The 19320-nt window shown below is 35.8% G+C and overlaps 1 protein-coding gene across 2 annotated transcripts in view; it reads left to right on the top strand.

Annotated features, from left to right (window-relative positions):
* Positions 1-19320, top strand: part of Magi2 (membrane associated guanylate kinase, WW and PDZ domain containing 2) — a 1283934-nt gene that overhangs the window by 1055834 nt on the left and 208780 nt on the right. For both annotated transcript variants that reach the window (XM_027926401.3, XM_027926400.2), the window contains exon 10: positions 8860-9498. In XM_027926401.3, the coding sequence (XP_027782202.2) occupies positions 8860-9498 (639 nt within the window). The remainder of the gene's footprint in view (positions 1-8859; positions 9499-19320) is intronic.

Here is a 19320-nt window from a genome sequence, read left to right as displayed (position 1 = left end):
GGTTATGAACTCCCATTTTTACCCCAAATACTAATTGCAGAATCACATCGGTTACACACTCACATTTTTACATAATGGCATATTAGTGACAAATACAAGTATTTAAATATGTCTTACCACTCAATACCAAACACAAAGGAAATGTAAATAGATCGTTGGACCAATTCACATCTGCCAGGGAGTAATTGTTGGCTGTGTGCTGATTAAACATAATTTTTTTAAACCCAGCTTTTAATTAGGCATCTGCACCAGGTCACACAGATGAAATTACAAAATGTGATTAAAAAGTCTTTCATTCTTTGGAGTAATAAGTGGCTACTCTATCATTCTGGTATCCTTCTGCCATAGATAGAGTATTGCAGTCATTGGCTGCTTTTATAGAAAATTAGTGCACCTAGGAGTGAGCCCCCAGAGGCTCAGCACTTACCTGTTCACTGCACCTCTGAAATCTCCCAGTGCCGTATATGAATGCAGCAGGAGAGCTTTCCACATTCTCACCAGTTGTAGGAATGTAAAGCTGCACCTTAAAATCATCTTTTCAACTTCAGCATTCTACATTTATGGTAAATCACTTGCCCAAGAGCACACACAGCTATTGAACTAATTTATATGAGAGCATATGGCTCATGATGGTTGCAGAGTGCTGTGGGTTACAGCGCTCTGTCACCTCCGCACCTCCGCATTCTCCAGTCCTCTTTCAAACAACATATTGTGGAGGCCTGCAGAAAATAGGCCCAGCTACTGCGATGGATTTCCCTGTTCGCAATTATTTGCTTCACTGCCTCCCTCCATTAACTCAGCTAATCAAAAGAACATTGCAGTTCATCTCTCAATTTTCACATTCAGGAATTAAAGATATTTTATCCAGTATTCTGGATGATTTGAGGGGCACAAAATTATCCTCAAGTCAAAATATATCCTGGACTGTTTGAAATTCTTAGCTTTATATTGAAGGCCTGGGTTCATTTCCTGAATCTGACTTAATTATCAATGTGACCTCAGAGAAGTTACTTAACCTTTCCTAGTGTTTCCCAGTGTATAAATACAGGGAGCAATGGCTATCTCAAATAGATTCAGTCAAGATTAGGTAAGATAAGAGTTTGTGAATGCCACATAAATATTCAATATATTAAGATGATAGTCACTGTGGTCAGATATTCCAGGTGCTATTCAGTGGGTTGAAGAATTGTGCTGTCAGAAAGAGTAACCCAGAAGAGGTAATTTTACCCTCGGTAATAAGAGGTTCAGAAAAGAAGTAAAAAGGTGAAGCTGGCCTCAGAAGGTGACTAGGTATTTTTTTTGGAGACAAGCAAGAGCAAAAGCAGGATCCATAGAACAGAGGCTGGAGACAAAACAGCATGTGTGGGGCATGGCCCAAAGTTCAGGCCACCTACAGCACAGTGGGCCGGGAGAAGGCAGAAGACACTGAGAATATGCACTGAGTACCTTGTATGTGGCACTGGACAGTTTGGACTAAACTATATAAGCAAACACTAAAGGATGTTAAGGAGAAAGATCATGGAGTCATGGAGTACATGAGTGGAGATGAATTGACAGGGAAGCTGGTGGAAGGCAGGGTCCAGTACTTTGCAACCTCTGGCCTTAATACCTTCAATGTACAGGACATTCACCCCCACCTGTTCCTGAGCCAATCCTGGTCAAAAGATGAGCTCTATTAGCAATGTCCCTTCTGTTCCCACAGGCCAATGTGGGGTGAGATTAGAGAACCCCATCATCCACAAGCTCACTTGGTCCTCTCATATGCTCAGCTTCCCTTTCCCCCTTCCATTGTCTTTCCTGCTGTGACACCAGAAAGCCCAGCAAAGATACTGTTGCAGAAGTTGATATACAGATGGTAAGAATCTGATAGGACAGTAGTGGTAGTAGGAGAAGAAAGGAAGGAACTAAATGAAGAACTGCCCTGGGGGGGGGGGGGAGAAAGAAAGGAAGGGATGGATGGAGGGATGGAGGGAGGGAGGGAGGGAGGGAGGAAGGAAGGAAGGAAGGAAGGAAGGAAGGAAGGAAGGAAGGAAGGAAGGACAATCTAAGAGCTGGGATCCAACATCCTTTGCTTTAGAATTTCAGAGTGAGTAAAGGACTTTAGAGATAGGTCTTCTAGTCCAGTTCTGTCTTTTTTGTAACATGAAACATGGCTCATGGTAGTAATTGAATATACGTATTATCTTTTTGTGGGGAAGGTGTATACAGAATATTGAACTCAGGGGCACTTGACCACTGAGCCACATCCCCAGCCCTACTTTGTGTTTTATTTAGAGACAGGGTCTCACTGAATTGCTTAGTGTCTCGCCACTGCTGAGGCCGGCTTTGAACTCGAAATTCTCCTGTCTCAGCCTCCCAGGCCACTGGGATTACAGGCATGTGCCACCACGCCCTGCTGTATGTATTATCTTTGCTGGAAAAATTAATGAATAAATGAGGAATAAGACCCAGAAATCTTTTGAGCAACTAGTTATTGGCGTACCTGGCATAAAAACAAACCTCCTAACTTGAAAATTGTTGCTTTCTTTGTTATGCCACCCTTGGCTTCAGGATGTATAGAACATTACTAAAACCTTATCTGAACCTTATTTTAATGCTAATGAGCTTGATTCACCTCATTTTTATTTCAATGTCATTTATGTTTCACATAAAAATTCATAAATTGAAATTCTTCTGATGAAAGAATTTTACATTCCATAACCTAAGCATTTGTTTGTGTCTACCAAATTTTGATGAGCTATATTCAAACAAACGCTTAAAGTCAGTAGGACCACGGTAAGGTTCACTTCCAAAGTGGAATTCTTTTCCAACTGATGTCTGCTTTTATAACTCTCACTTTAAGAGGAGCACTTGGGAGTTTTATAAATGGCTTCAAATGGTTCTAAAAGAATGATGCTCTTGTCTTTATAAGAACAAAAATAGAGGAAATTATTTTTATTTTTAGCGAAAGAAATTAGATTTAGATACAAGAAAAAATATTTGAGCAATAAGAGGCATAGAAACTTATAGCCGATCATCAAGGAAAGTGAGGAAAAAGACAAGGACCAGTTTATCTCTGGAGCCTTTCCACTTTGTGACCCAGTTGAGAGCATGCCAAGACCCACACATCTGGTGATCTGCATGCTACCCAGAGCCACCACCACATAGTTCAGATCTGCATCTGTCCACCTAAGCCCTCCACTCCAACCACACTGTGTTCAAATTCCAGAAGGGAATGCGCAATCCAAGGATGCTTTTACAAAGCACTAGTCTTCCTCACTGGGAAATGGTAGAAGAATGAGCATATCTCTCCTTTCAAATATTTATGAGAACATTAGCAAATAGTTTCATAGAATTTAGTAGCTTCTTTAATTTTTTTTTAAATTAGGATTTATTCTTTCTCCTAGCTTTTTTTTTTTTACTTTCTAACCTTTGCCAGCCATTTAAAATTGTTTAAATATATGTATTTTTATATAGAACATATGGGATGCTTCACCATTTACATAACATTTTCACAGACAGCATCTCTTCCCTCTGAGGTGGGTAGAACAGCTATTATTGTCCTTTTGTAGATGAGGAAACTCATGTTAAATTAATTGTTCAGAGATCAGCACAAGGAGACCCAACTTTGGGTCTTGGTCCATCTACCATACCACAATGCTTCACTTTGGAAAATAAATTTCAACAAGAATAATTATTTTCAGTTTTAACTGAGGTATGAGAAGCACACCTCCAAAGGTACATGTCAGCATTGATTATGTTGCGAAATATAATGAACGCGGATAAACATTATGATTATAATATGTGTATTTTTACAAAAGTATATATTGTTACAAACTAACAGAAGCTTCAGAAAATAAAGTTCAAACAAATCAGCTGAAAAGAAACAACAAAACAATAATTTTTTAATGCAGAGTGCATGCAATTGGTAGAATGGGAGCTGTAGTGAGAATTTTTTGGCTTTTTTCAGAAATCTATTTGACTTGGAAAAAGCAGAAGTTAGAAACACTAAAGTGGAGGTAGTAAATTTAGCTATGAAATCTTTTCCAGTTTTCCTCTGATTAAATCTTTCCATCCTGTATTCAGTGAGAATCTATCCTAGATATCTAAAGAATTTTCAGCATAGTAATGGTTCTGTGTATATTATGGGGAAAACTGGGAATAGGTAGGAATCCCACAGAAGAATATGGTCCAAAATGAACTTTCAAGTCACAAACATGAGATGGGAGTGATTTGAGTAGGGAAAATGGAAGACGTCTTTCAAGAGGAAGGAAAGAAATGAATTTGTTGGGATGAAGTTATCCATAGAAAGGAATTAGACATGATCATAGAAGATTAGCAGAATTCAACCAAAATGCAAGTTGGAAGTTGTGAATAGTAAAGATCCAGCTTCATAAGATGGTAACTTATTGGCTGGTGAAGAGAGAAATAAGTAGGAAGGACTATTAGTGAAGAGGGTGGACAAGTAGGTCTAGAGAATGAGTAGTTTGAACTTGATGAAATAGACTCTAAGATGAGAATTATTTTAGTCTAGTCCAAGGTTGTGCTTAAGGAAAGTAGACAGCACTAGTAAGAGACACTGAAAATAAGATTCTATAGGCCACAGTGACTCAAAGAAGGTGGGAGTAGAGATACACAAAAATAACTCCGACTTAAACAATGCTTTATGAAAAGTGCCCTGTTTTATCCAAAATGATGAGGTGTCCATGAGCTATCCAATGCTGCATTTTGATTTCCATGACTAAGAGAGAGATTATTTTAGAACATATTCTCATAAAGGACAATTTTAAACCTCCTGTTTCATCAGCCTCACTCTCCCTCACTTGCTCTTTAAAACTCCTGGTTGGGAGTCAGGTCATTATGAGACCACACCTACAGGGACACCAGTCTCATCAGTCACACTCATCTTGACCAAGAGGATTCAGGTCAATAGCCCTAAAACTATCTGGCCTAAATATGGCCGTGTAGGAAACAATGTACCCTTTCAGGCAATATAGTTATGAAAATATGCACTGAGCTTTCAAAAAAATGTATCATCTTATTTTTACAGAAAACCTTTCCTTGGTAAAATTAAAAGTGTTTTCACAAGCATGATCTCATTCTCACAGTAGCCCTGCAACCAAGGAAATGGAGGAGATATTTTAATTCCCATTTTATAAAAGAAGTTAAGAGATGGCAAGATCAAATGACTCCTTTACCATTCTCCCTCTTAAGTAGGCCAGAAGGTTGGAGCTAGAGCCAAAGTTCCTAAGGACATCTCTTTGTGCTCTTAAACCCAGTCTTTCTCAGGAGTTGGCTTGGCACTATGGGATGATATATACCAGGTGGCTCATATTTTTCTTTCACAACATGTAAATGACATTCATACAGCACAGTCTATAAATATCATACCCAATCAGTTCTATCTGCACAAGCAAATTTTTGCTTACATCTCTGTCTTCAGAATTTTTTTGACTTGACACATTATCTAGGCATCTAAAGTGGACAGTTTAGTACTGTCAGGTGTTAGATAGTTTTATGCTTTGATAACTGAGCACTCATCTTTTACATTCAGAGATCTATGTAACTCCTAAAGATATTGTTGCGGCATTCTTTATTGCTTGCTTGATGGCTTGAAAAATTGCTCTGAGTGGAAAATATCCATAAATTTTAAAAGGCACCCTAACTAAGAATCATAGACAGTTTTCGTTTCCATTTTGAAATAGAAAGATCACATAAAAAATAAGTAACATTAATCAATATAATTCAAATGACTATTCTTTAGACCTGGCATTGGAACCTAGAAAGCTTTGAGCATTACCCTTAGTTCTTTTCCCCTAGCAGAAGGGAGGGGAAAATAAAATATGCTTGGGGACTGGGGAGGGGCTCATCAGCATTGGTTAAGTTAGGGAAAGCTTTAGAGGAAAGTGGCATCCGTTACCTTCCTGCCCTTTGTTGCTCACTCTGAAACCCAGTGCTTCCACAGTCATATTCAAGTTGTCCTTGATTGTCACTCTCATGGGGGTATCTTGATGGGAATGTTTGGATTTTATAGAGGGATAAAATCAAGGACAAATAATAACTACTAAAATAGCAATCATCATTGCATGATAATTTACACCTTACAAACCTTTCATAGTCTTATAAGTTATTTCCAAGAAAACAATAAGTTGATATTATTATTGTTCTTCATTACTTTAGAAGGCTCTGAGTACAGAGGATTCAAGTGAGTTTTTGGAAGTCACACAGCTGGTAGGTGATGGAGTGAAAGTCTAGACCAGTCTTTACTGCTATCCCAGGCAGTCTCCCAACCCACAGAGAATGTTGAATAAAGAATGCATGTGGTCATCAAAAATAGTCAATGGGAAAAATAAAAAAGAGTCACCAAATAGGAATATTGGGGAAATGGGATGCATCAAGAGGAAACCCAAATTGTCAATAAATATATGGAAACATGCTTACCCCCCACTAGCAATCTGGGAAATGCAAGTTAAAACCATGAACACAGCAACTAGATTTATAAAAATTAAGTCTGAGTATAACAAGTGTTGTGCCAGATGAGGAGCAATGAAAATTCTGACACACTACCAATTATGGTGTTAATCAATATGACCCATTTGTTGATCTTTTGCCCTTATCTAACAGGAAGATCACATGGCCTGTGCTCAGCAATTCTATGACAAGGTTCATAGCTCAGAAGAACACTCCCACAGAGCACAGGAGCCATGGAAAGAGGTTCATAACAAGAGTAATTTTTAATAGGCAAAAATTTGTAAGAAGCCAAGTGTCTATTAATAAGAAAATGAATAAATCTTAATAAATAGTAATATAGCCATTCAATAGATAATATGTTTCAATGAAAATTAATGAAAGATATAAGTATCAAATAGATGAGTATCACAAATACATTTTAAGGAAACAGAATATTAAAATGTTAAATTTACAAAAGATATAAAACATGCAAAGCATTTTAGGGATTATCGTTATCTGGGGGTTAGAAATAATCTCCTATGAGTATCCAAGTATGACATAAGCACATGTAAATGACAAGCCTCAAATGCAGGACAATGGTTATTTTTGGAAATGGCAATATGGGAACACAAGTAGGAGACAAGATGCTAACCAAAATGGTTTCAACTACTATGAGCAATTTTGTAATCATTAAGTTGAAAGGTTGTACACAGGTGTTTATTTTTCTTTCAATCTTTAAAATATGTATAACATATCATAATATTTAAAAATACAAGAGGCAAAAGAAGGAAAAAGAATCTATCTCAATTAGACACTTCTCTGGGACTCTGAGATAATCAGAATCAATTGAAAATAATGCCAAAGCTTCCCTGACTGCTCCAACCCTCTAAAGAGGAATTACAGTAGCAGAGAGGGGATCCTAGTTCATTTCTGAGTCCTGACTCAGAGTCCCAGTCACCTCACCAGCACCCTCTCTGGTAGATGTAATAAAAGAGAAAATTTCCATCTGACCATCACATGGCTGGGACGTTTTCCAGAGGCAAACGTATCCTAATTTCCTGGCAATGCATGTTTGTTTTCTAGCTTAGCACCTTTGAACAGTTCTCTTGCATTTGAGAGAAGTGTCAATCAAGTCAATGCTGTCAAGGGCACTTTACTTAGGATTGTTTTGTTCATAGATTTATTTATTTTTAAGTGAATTCAGTGAAGAAATCATGTTGTAGCGCAAACTTATTAAAAGCTAGAAAAATATTTAATTCTGAATGTTAAACTCAGTGTTTTCATTTTGAGTGTTTGCAATCTTAATGGACACAGAATTCTCAGAATAAATCCCTAACCATGGTCACTATCCATTTCAGAATTATCCTGAAAAATTGATGTCTACTGTTGTTCATTTGACAGTCTGTGAGAATATGTCTCTTTACCCCTCCTATACTCTTCAGTATAATCAGAAACAATCTCTATTTGCAAGTTCAATTTTCAATTATTATGGTTTTTGAGGATAAAAATACCAATCCATGATAGAACAATTCTCCAAAAATAAAATTGTTATTCATAAGTAATTGAAAATTTTAAAACAATTATCTCAAACAACCATGTCTTTCTGCATTTTAAGAAGGAAAAATTATTCTTCTGAATGTTTTAAAATGAACAATTTGTATTCAGGGCATTTCTCCTATCATAAAGTTAGCTTGTAACTGTTAGACCTCTGCAAATATGTTATAATTCATTGGAGAGAAAAGACAAATGTCATTGTTGAAAATGATCAACAGAAATATCAATTTATCTAAGATTAGAGGATGAGCCTATAGCAGCTTCTGGTTTGAATGCCAGTGTCCCAAATCTTTTGAATCCTATTTTAACAACAATTTAATAATGGTCTACCCTTATTGAGAGTTCACCATGTTTTAGGCACGGTGCCAAACATTTTTCCTTCATTATATCATTTCATCTTCATAACAACTTTACAAATGAAGAACTGTGGTACCAAACACCCAGATACGAGTGCTTCCTTTTTCATCCAAATCTCATGGCTATCACTTCTCAGTAGTTTGGAAACTCTATTAACTGAACTGCACCAAAAATAAAAGTGAGGATGAAAAAGAAGCTTACAATCTATGTTTCTTCAAGGCACAAACTCTTCTAACCTTTTCTTTCTTAGCCTCCCTTTCTAAATATGAAGTTGTTTCTGAATTTCAAGAATAACCAAAGAGTCTTTTTTTCCCAGTATTTGATCATTTTATTTGTTGGCAGACCTGTTGTAACCTTGAGTCACCTACAGTGAATTTAAGTATTATTCTAATTGATTTTCTCACTGCTTACTGAGACACCAAGCACCTCTTTCACTAGTCTCATAAATAATTCCATTTTTCTCTGTTGACGTTAATTGAACTTACCTCATGTTGTCAATCTCTCTTTTTTCCCTTGCAGGTGATGTCATTGTCTATATTAATGAAGTTTGTGTCCTTGGACACACTCATGCAGATGTTGTCAAACTTTTCCAGTCTGTTCCCATTGGTCAGAGTGTCAACCTGGTATTGTGTCGTGGCTACCCTTTGCCCTTTGATCCTGAAGATCCTGCTAACAGCATGGTGCCACCCCTTGCAATAATGGAGAGGCCACCTCCAGTGATGGTCAATGGAAGACATAACTATGAAACCTATTTGGAATACATTTCTCGGACCTCACAGTCAGTTCCAGATATAACAGATCGGCCACCTCATTCTTTGCACTCCATGCCAGCCGATGGTCAGCTAGATGGCACGTATCCACCACCTGTCCATGACGACAATGTGTCTATGGCTTCATCTGGGGCCACCCAAGCTGAACTTATGACCTTAACCATTGTGAAAGGTGCCCAGGGCTTTGGCTTCACTATTGCTGACAGTCCTACAGGACAGCGAGTGAAACAAATACTTGACATTCAGGGATGCCCTGGCCTGTGTGAAGGCGACCTCATTGTTGAGATCAACCAGCAGAATGTACAGAACCTGAGCCATACAGAAGTAGTGGATATACTTAAGGACTGCCCTATCGGAAGTGAGACTTCTTTGATCATCCATCGAGGAGGTAAGACACACACTGACTCAGCAATGTAGTAAAATGGCCCGACCCTTTATAATATGGTTAAAATGGAGGTTTCTGTAGGGGGGAAAGAAATCGTGCTTCTAATTTTCTTCTAATGTTTTCATGAAGAAAACATGAACATGGGGAAACTCTTTTTTTTAAATTTTGATAATATATATTTTCATATTTTATATCTAACAACAATAATAGTGCTTTCAATATATTGATATGAACTTGGACAGTAAATATTGAATCCCCATGAATGAGCTGTATTTCCAACATTCATTAGTACACCAGTTATAGAAAATTCAGTCTGGTTGCCCATTGATTTAAGTAAGAAACCTGCTTTTCCAATGTAAGCAATGCTTTGAATTGTGCCTGGGATTCCAGACCAGGAGGTGGAAGCTAATTCAACTCTTGCTAATCTCAATAAGGATTAATCTCAATAATTAGGAGCTATGTTGCTATTAAAAGATATCCTTTCAGAGTTCTTAATAGGGTTTTTCAGGACACTTCTTCCACTATTTTAGGACACTATTATAGATAATGTTGTTGAAGCAACACCTTATCTCCGTGCTCCAGCAACAGTTATCCATGGGGCCTCCCACGACCCAGGAAATAAGTAATAGAAAAGGGCCAGAGTTGAAACTCTGGGCTGAATATTCTGAGTGACATCTGGAAATGGGAACAGGGAAGAGAGTGGTGTGAGTTCTGATTCCTTCTTCTCTACTTTCTCTGTGGGGAAGGAATGGGGCAAAGCCGAGCATTCCCCTTTCACTTCTCTGCTGCTGAACTCTTTTTGACCAGTGAAACTGGGGCAGGAAGGAGGAAAAAGATACCACAAAGCAGAATGTAAAGAAACTATTGTCATGTATATAAGAAATAAATAAAAAATAAAAATAAACTGAGGTTAGTAAAATATTGAGATCAATAGAAAAAGAAAAAAAAAGACTCAGGGGAAGTCTTGGTTTTCTCATCTACCAGTTGTGGGACTTAGAACTCGTAAAGTCTATGAGCCACATCTGGTCTGTTACTACAGGACAGTAATGCCACCTCCCCCAGTGGTAGTGTCCTAGAACTGAGTGTCCCGCAGTAGGTGCTCGCTATTTATCTGTTGAGTCTCAATTAGCACTGAAGCTTCAGCAGAGATGGCTCAGAAGGAGCAGTGCTGTGAGGAACTCAGGCATGAAGAACGCAACGTATGGCAGACATACGTGATCGCCTATTGGAAGTGCTAAACTCAACATGAAAGCCCTGTCAGTTTGCAAGTGAAAGAAATCAAAGTTGAAAGAAGCAACATTTGTGATTTATTTCACCCTCTTCAAGGAAGTATTATGTTGTTGATTCACCAAATACTTTGTAATTGTGAACAACACTATAAAAAGTATTATGTGCCTACATTACAAAGGGAAATTAATAGAATAACAAAATAACCTTAAATTTGCTCTTCTTAAGGAGTTGTTACAAAATTGGATTTTGGTAATTAAAATGTTGACAATGGATTTTAATTGTTCCCATGGCTTAAGATTAATACACATATTCCTAATTAACTAGCTGTCATGTTCATAATGTCCAATTTAAAAATCAAACTTTGGGAACAGTTTCTTGATGTTAGTATAACAGAAAGCCACCATGCAGGATCCACTCCATGATTCACAGAAATGAATTTGGTTGCATTTAATTTAAAATGGCTTCTTAGTAAGAAAAGTGACTTTGAAATACTTTATTTATATTATTACTTTATTTTATATTACTTTATTTATGTTATTAAATTTTGGACATTTCTGAAAACATTTTTCTGTGTGCCTACTTTTAGCTAGAGTCCCTGCTCACACCCCCACTCCCTCATTCTCTTGCTTTCTCATTTAATCCTCAGGTAATCAAAGTTTTGTTAGCATTTTGCTTGTGTGGCTGGAGGTGAGTGCTTTGCTTTTATATTTTGGCTAGTGTAGAATTGCAGGATGTAGTAGGCTGAGATAATTAGAATACTTCTAGTCACAGACCTTTTGAGTTTTCCCGAATTCCCACAATGTGCACCCATCGGAAATTAGCACCATTTTTTTGTGGTAAGTTTCACTTTGATGATCTTATTACAGGCTACTCAGAAGTGCTCCTGACCTGAGCAGGGTCACCAGCCCAGTCCTTATATCAGGACCATGGTTGGTTGATTGTTTTTAATTATTTACTACTACTTTTTTATTTATGATGTAATAATGTACATGGTTTAATTCTTTAAGCAAATAATGTCAGAAAATACACAATGAAAAGTAATTATCTGTTCTATACCATATTTTTAAGTCCTTTTTCCCAGAGGCAAACATGTTTTTGGTATATATACTTCCAGAAAGTTTATCATCTATTGGCACACATATGAATATATGTGCTATATGTGATATAGGTAGGATGATATAAAAATATTTTGCCTCAAAGTGTCTTGGTTATAAGGATGTTTTTAACTTTTGAAATATGTGCCATGCATAATTTACATGCTATAAAATTTACAAAGTATTACAAGTATATACACTTCATTAAGTTTTGCTAAAATGCTAGAGTTGTATAACAAGCACCATCATCTGTGAATCATCCATCATCCTGAGTTCCTTCTTTCCCATTGTTTGCCTATTCCCTCTCCTACCTCTAGTCCCAGGTAACCAAAAATTTGCTTTCTAAATAGTTTTTTTTTTTTTTTTGTAAATAGAATATTTTTATAAGTCGAATCATAGAGTATATAGTATTTTTCATAGCATAAAAATTTTAAGAATTATTCAATAGATGTGTAACCAAGTAGTTTGTTTCTTTTACTACACAGTAGTATTCCATTGTATGGACCTTTCTTGTACATTTGCCAGTGGGTAGGCATTTGACAAAACTGAATTTGCAGAAATGTGAAGGCTTACTTCTAGAATCTTTATTCTGTTTTCACTGATCTGTATATCTACTTGTGCTAATAGCATGCTTTCAAGATTATTGTAGCTTTATGTTATGCCTTGAAATCAGAGAATGTTTGTGAATCCTCCAATTTTTTTTTCCCTTTTCAAAATGATCTTGACTATTCAAGGTCCTTTGCATTCCCATAGACATAGAAATTTTATGATTGGATTTTTAATATTTTAAATAAAAGGCCTGCTGAGATTTCAGTATTATGTTAAATCTATAGTTTCCCAGATTAACATTAAGCCTTTCACTTCACATATGTATCTCTTCATTTATTTTGATCTTCTTTAATTTCTCTAGGCAACGGTTTATAATCTTCAGTGTGCAACTCTTGTACATTTGTTAAACTTATTCCTAGATGTTTTATTCTTTCTAATATTATTGTACATAAAATTATTCTTAATGTTATTCAATTATTCAATTATTCATTGCTAATATATATAAAAGTATTTGATTTTGATTTTGATCTTGTACACTGCAACTGTATCAAACTCACTTTTTATGTCTGGGGACTTTTGTAGCTTCCACAGTATTTTCTACATAGTTACTATTTCTTTCAGTAACACGTCTTCCTTTTCTCCTTTCCAGCTTGTATGCCTTTGAAAGCTTCCCTTTGCCTTATTATACAATCTAGAACTCTCTGCATGCTGTCGAGTAGGAAACATACAAGCAGACGTCCTTACCTTCCCTAGTTAAAAGAGAAAGCTTTAGCCTTAGAACATTAAGTATGATTTTTAGGTGCAGGGTCTTTATATGCCCTTATCAAGTTGAGAAAGTTTTATTTAATTAGACTTTTAATAATCAATGGGTCTTGAGCTTCATCAAATTTTTTCTGCATCTATTAAAATGACCATGTAATTTTATTTTGTTATCCTGTTAAAATAGTATAGTATGTAATATAATTTTTAGATGTTGGACTAATTTTATATTCCTAGTTTAACTCCACTTGGTCATGGTGTCTCATTTTTTTTTTTATTTTTTGTAAGTTGTTGGATTCTGTTTCCATATATTTTGCTAAGGATTTTTAAACTTGCTTGGGCAGGGGGTCATTCTGTTATTTTCTTTACATGTGATGTCTCTGTCTGGATGAAAGTGCCAACCCCCTTTGCTTTCTAAAAAAATTTGGGTTCACATAGTATTTCTGCCTTAAAAGTTTGATAGAATTCCCCCATGGAGTCATCTAGGCTAGGCTTTTATTTGTTAAAATATCTTTTTAGTTGTTAACTCAATTTCTTTTCTTGTTTTAGGTCTCTTCCAGTTTTCTTTTTCTTTGTGAATCAATTTTGGTAATTTGTGTTTCTGTATCTAAGAACCAACTTTTGGATTCATTGATTTTCTTTGTCTTTCCAGGGGAGGGAGGTGTTTGTTTTGTTTCAATAGTTTCCACTCTAATCTTTCTAATTTCATCTCTTCAACTTATTTGTGTTTGGTCTACTTTCCTTTTCTATCTTTTTGAAGTAGATACTCAGATGAAGGATTTTAGTTCTCTTTCTAATAAAGACATTTAATGCTACAAATTCACTTTAAACACTTCTTTAGCTGAATTCCACAACTTTTGAAATACCATGCTTTCCTTTTTCACTCAGCTCAAGATATTTTCTTGTAATTTCTTCTTTGGATCATAAAATTACTTACAAATGTGTTATTTATTTTTCAAACATTTGGGATTTTCTAATTCTTCTTCTATTGTTGATTTTTAATCATTTGATTGTGGAAGACTTAATTTATATGATTTCAGGTCTTATTAATGTATTGCACTTGTATAATAGCTTAGTGTCTTGCCTTCTTAATTTGTTTTGAAGGGTTTTATATATGCATTCAGAAATATGTTCCATTATTTTAATTTTTACAATCAAATGCTCTCAAATGGATATTTTTGTTGTTTTCAGTCATCTTCTATTATAAAAATAATGTATCTCTAATCTATCTGCACAAGAGCATAGAGCTATAATAATCTATAATATAGATTCATTCTTTCGTTCCCTATTCTTCTTAAACACCCACTGTGTGACAGACTATTTTTTTTTATTTGTGTTTTGTTTTGTTTGGCACTGGAGACAAAGTAATCAACAGAGCTAAATGTATCCTTTTTCTCATGGAGTTAATATTCTATTGGACACAGACAAATGGGTAATAAATACCAATGTAAGTATATTCTTTCTTTATTGCATTTATATCTACCCCCAGAGCTTTTATATCATCTTATTTCTCTCTTTGTTTTCTTCATTTCATTCCGTGGGCTTTGGGCACATACATTCATGCCACATAGAATTAACAAACACTTTGCCTCCTGTTTTCTTATTTGCATACCTCTGACTCATTTGATACATTTAACTGCTGTTTCTTGAACAATATTAATAATGGAGATTATGGAAATTTTTGTCTTCATTCATGAGTTAAGTGGAAACAGTCTCATTTATACAATCAATCACAACACTGGCTTTTCACTTTGAGATTAATTTTACCATGTTAAGGACATGCCCCTCAACTCCATTTCATTAGGAATCTTTATCAAAAATGGATAATGTCAGGACTGGGGTTGTGGCTCAGTGATAGAGCACTTGCCTAGCATGTGTGAGTTATTGGGTTCGATTCTCACTACCACATATAAATATATGAAGAAAATAAAGGCCCATCAACATCTAAAAAAATATTTTTTAAAAAATAGATAATGTGACTAGGCATGGTGGCACATGCCTGTAATCCCAGTGACTCAACAGGCTAATAGATCCCAAATTCAGGGCAGCCTCAGCAACTTAAAACTTAAACTTTGAAACCTTGTCTCAAAATAAAAAATAAAAGGGGTTAAGGAAGTAGCTCAATGCTAGAACATCCCTGCATTCAGTCCCCAGCATGGCAAAAAAGAAAAAATGTATAACTAATTTTATCAAAAGCTTTCTTGGCATCTATGAAAATGATAGTTATCTTCTCCTTTAATTTATCACTGTGATAAATTGTATTAAGGGATTCATTAGTATTGGACTATCCAAAATTCTATTTGTTTATGTAAAACTTTGCATTAACATTAATTTATGATATTGGTCTGAAGTTTTCTTTGTTTGTTAGACTTTTACTATTAAAGTTAAGATCTTCATAAAAGCAATAGCTCTCCTTTCTCTGCTAGGAAACAATTGCATTGAAATTATCTACAATGTACATCGTTGAAGTGATCTAATTCTGGTGTATTGTGTTTTGTTTTTTATTTTTGTTGTTGTTGTTGTTATTGTTGTTTGGTTTGTTTAGTTTGGTTTGATGTAAGGATCTGCACCCTCTTAGAACTTTCTCATTTTCTTCCATCATGATTAATCTTAGAGTTTCTGTATTGCCTGGGCTCAGTTTTTATAATGTATGATTGTCCTTTAAAATTATCTCTCTCAGTCATGTTTTCCAATATATTTCAATAGCATTCTCTATTTTTCTTGCAATTTCCACTTTACCTAAAAGTATTTCTATTATTCTCATTTCTTAGTAGTGCTATTTTCTTAATTAGACTGACTAACATTTTTATATTTTAATGGTTCAGGAAATATACTAGTTTATTTATAAATAATTTGTTGGCTAATGCTCAACCTAATATGGAACAGGAAATCATTACAGTCTTTGCAATGGAGGCTCTTTGATGTCTGGGATAAAGAAAACCCAGGCTGATTGCCAGCATCAATGCTTATCTAACATTTTTCTCTGATTTAGATTAAAATTCAACAAAGTTCCATATATTATTTGTGAACCTCCTTTAAATTGCATTTGACTGGGTTTTGAAACTTTCTCTTCCTATACCTATTCTTCCCTTTTTATGCAGAATATATTAGATAATGCAAAACTTCTCTTTTTTAACATTAAAAGAAAATTCAATGTTTGAAGTGCACCATAGATTATATCAGAGCTTTGTTTGAGGAAAAAGCATAAAATTATATACAAAGAGAATTGTATTTATATAAAAAAATTCTTCAAAATTTCAAAATAAACATAATTATCAGAAGAAATATTGTATCCCAATTTTAAACTATATAGAGAAAAATATGAAAAGTAATGCTATAAGAACTATTGGTATTTTTAATAGTTCTAATACTTTTTTCTAAAACATTTTTAATTAAAAATAATTTCATATTCATGGGGAAAAATGCAGGTACACCATATACTATTTGCCCATGTCACTGTTAATATTTGGTCCTACTTGTTTCATAAGTTGTATGTGTGTGCATGTGTGTGTATGTGTGTTTTTGAACTATTTGAGAGTAAGTTTCATACATTAATCCCTTTACCCCAAAATATTTTTGTATTTGTTTCATGTTGCTCTTTGTTTGGAGAAATATTCAAGTAGTCACTTGGTTAAAGCTATAGAAGACACTTTTAATGAAGCAGTTAGGAAAAATCCACCATGACCACATAAACAAATAAAAGACTTAAGAAATCATCAAAACATGTTTAAGCAGCAAAAACAGATTTAAAGTCTCACCAGTCATAAGGATCTGACACAGGAACATTTCTGACAGAAAAGCACAGGTTATTTGAAAATATTGGTATTCCGAGAGATTAGGAGAATTTCAAAATGAATATTCCACATTGAATATTATTCAAAATAATCTGACTTTCCATTTGGTGTCAGTATATAAAAATACACGACTTAATACCAAATCTGCAGCATGAGTTGTAAATGGCATGATATACTGGCTGCTGTATTAACAAATATGCCCTCGAGTCTTAGTAACTTAACAGAATAACATTCTGCTCTCTATTCATGTAATTTCCAGCACATGTATTCCTGTATTGGCATATCTCTTAGCTCTCCTCCAAACAGGGATCCAGGCTTCTTCTTTCTGGTAGATCTCTGTATACTGTGACCTACCAGATCACATGAATCTCAGAAGACATCCCCCTACTAGGTGCTCCTTAACCAGCTCACAGCTAAAATGAGAAACAGTGAGTGCAGTATCATTAAAAAAGGCTTCAGAGGCCAGTGCTAGAAGGGGTGTATATCACTTCTTTCCACATTGTATTGGTAAGAACCCTGTTCTGGATCCCATTAACCACACACACAAAAAGAAACAAAGAAAGCTAGGAGATTCCATTATGTTATACTCAGACATTTGAGGAATGGTTTGAATTCACACAAGTAGTAGACACTTCACCCTTGATAGTCCTCATATGTTATCTATACCTTGACCTGAATCTCAGGGATATATAATTATTGGTTATGTTAAATCATAGATGAAAACTTTTGTGCTGTGATTTTGTATGGGCTTTTGAGGTACACTCAAGCCACCAGCATATCTATTAAATTTCAGAAAGCATTTTCATTTTCAACTTTCTTGAAAGAATTTAGAATTAGACTTAGGCTTATCCATAGTTCAGTAGCTCTGAACTATAAATATCCAAGTAGAGATATCTGAGTACATATCAACGACAATATACCCATCCTGAACATGAAAACACCATGGATCTCAGAAGACATACATATATGGGGAAATCGATGCAAAGATGACCCCGAGGATGAGAGAGAAAAGATAGTGGGAATTCCTGCAGAGTTGTTGCCACACCACTTAGAAGTAGCAGAAACAAAACTCAAACTGAAATCTTCTGACTATAAGTTTGTTGTTGTTGTTGTTGTTGTTGTTGTTGTTGTTGTTTTGGTACAGGGATTGAACCCAGGGATGCTTCATCACTGAGTCACATCTCCAACCATTTTTATTTTTTATTTTGAGACAGGGTCTTGCTAAGTTGCTTAGGGCCTTGCTAAGTTGTGAGGCTGGCTTTAAACTTGCAATCCTCCTGCCTCAGCCTCCAAGCCACTAGGATTACAGGCATGTACCACTGCACCTGACCTGACTGTAAGATTTTACATTATATCAGTTTCCCCAAAATTTATGGAAAACAAATCTTTGATGGCTTCTGTTGGCCATTCTCCTTTGCTCTGAATTTATTATTTTCTTTCTTTGATCTACATTTAATAAGCATTTGATGAGGATTTACTGCATGCTCAGCACTGGTCTAGGTGTCAAGAATGCAGTCATAGCAAAGACTCTGCCTCAAGAAGATTATCTCCTAAGAGAAATTAGACAGCAATTAATGAAATGCCTGCTGGGCATTGGAAAGAACTAAAACTGAAAAACAGGGTCACAGAGAGGAGAGTAGTGAATGAGACAGTAGAGAGTAGTGGACAAGGAAGACAGTTCTCTTGGAGTGCAGAAATCAAAAGGAAGTGAGGCAGTGAACTGTATGGTTATTGAAGAAAGAGCTTCCAGGGTCCTGGGGCAGGCTGTGCTTGGTGTAGACAGGTCAGCAACAAGGGGTTACTGTGGCTGAAGCTCAGTAGGGAAGAGGTGGAATGTAGATGAGATCAGAGAGATTGGTGGGGGTGGAGCAAAACCGATCATGTAGTCTAGTGTAGCCATGGACCATATAAAGGACTTTGGGTTTCACTTTTGAATGAAATGATGAGCTGTGGTAACAGAAGAGTGACGTAACACAGTAAAAGGCTCATGCTGGCTGCTGTGTTGAGAATAGACTGTTGGTGAGCCAGGATGGAAACACAAAGATGAGCAAACGTCTTTCACAGCAATCCACACGAGAGATGAAGAAAGCTTGGAGAAGGACCATAGGAGTGAAGGTGGTGGGAAATGGAGAATATAATTCAAAGGAAGAACCACAGGACTTGACAATGGATGGGAATGGGGGGTATAAGACAAAGAGGAATCCACGCCTGCAAGGTTTTTGACCTAAGCAACTAGAAGAGCAGTTGCCCTTTATTGATGAAAGGAATATGATAGATGAGCATGGGCATAGCGGGAAGAAGAGGGAATCAAGAGCCCTGTTTGGAACATTTCAAGCTTGAGTTGCCTCTTAAATATCCAAGTAGAGATGATTGGCAAGTGGAGGGTAGTTAAAGCCGGA

The sequence above is a fragment of the Marmota flaviventris genome, chromosome 1 (assembly GCF_047511675.1).
Source record: "Marmota flaviventris isolate mMarFla1 chromosome 1, mMarFla1.hap1, whole genome shotgun sequence".
NCBI lineage: Eukaryota > Metazoa > Chordata > Mammalia > Rodentia > Sciuridae > Marmota > Marmota flaviventris.
Note: the sequence above shows the minus strand (reverse complement) of the source record. Positions and strands in the feature narration are given on the sequence as shown.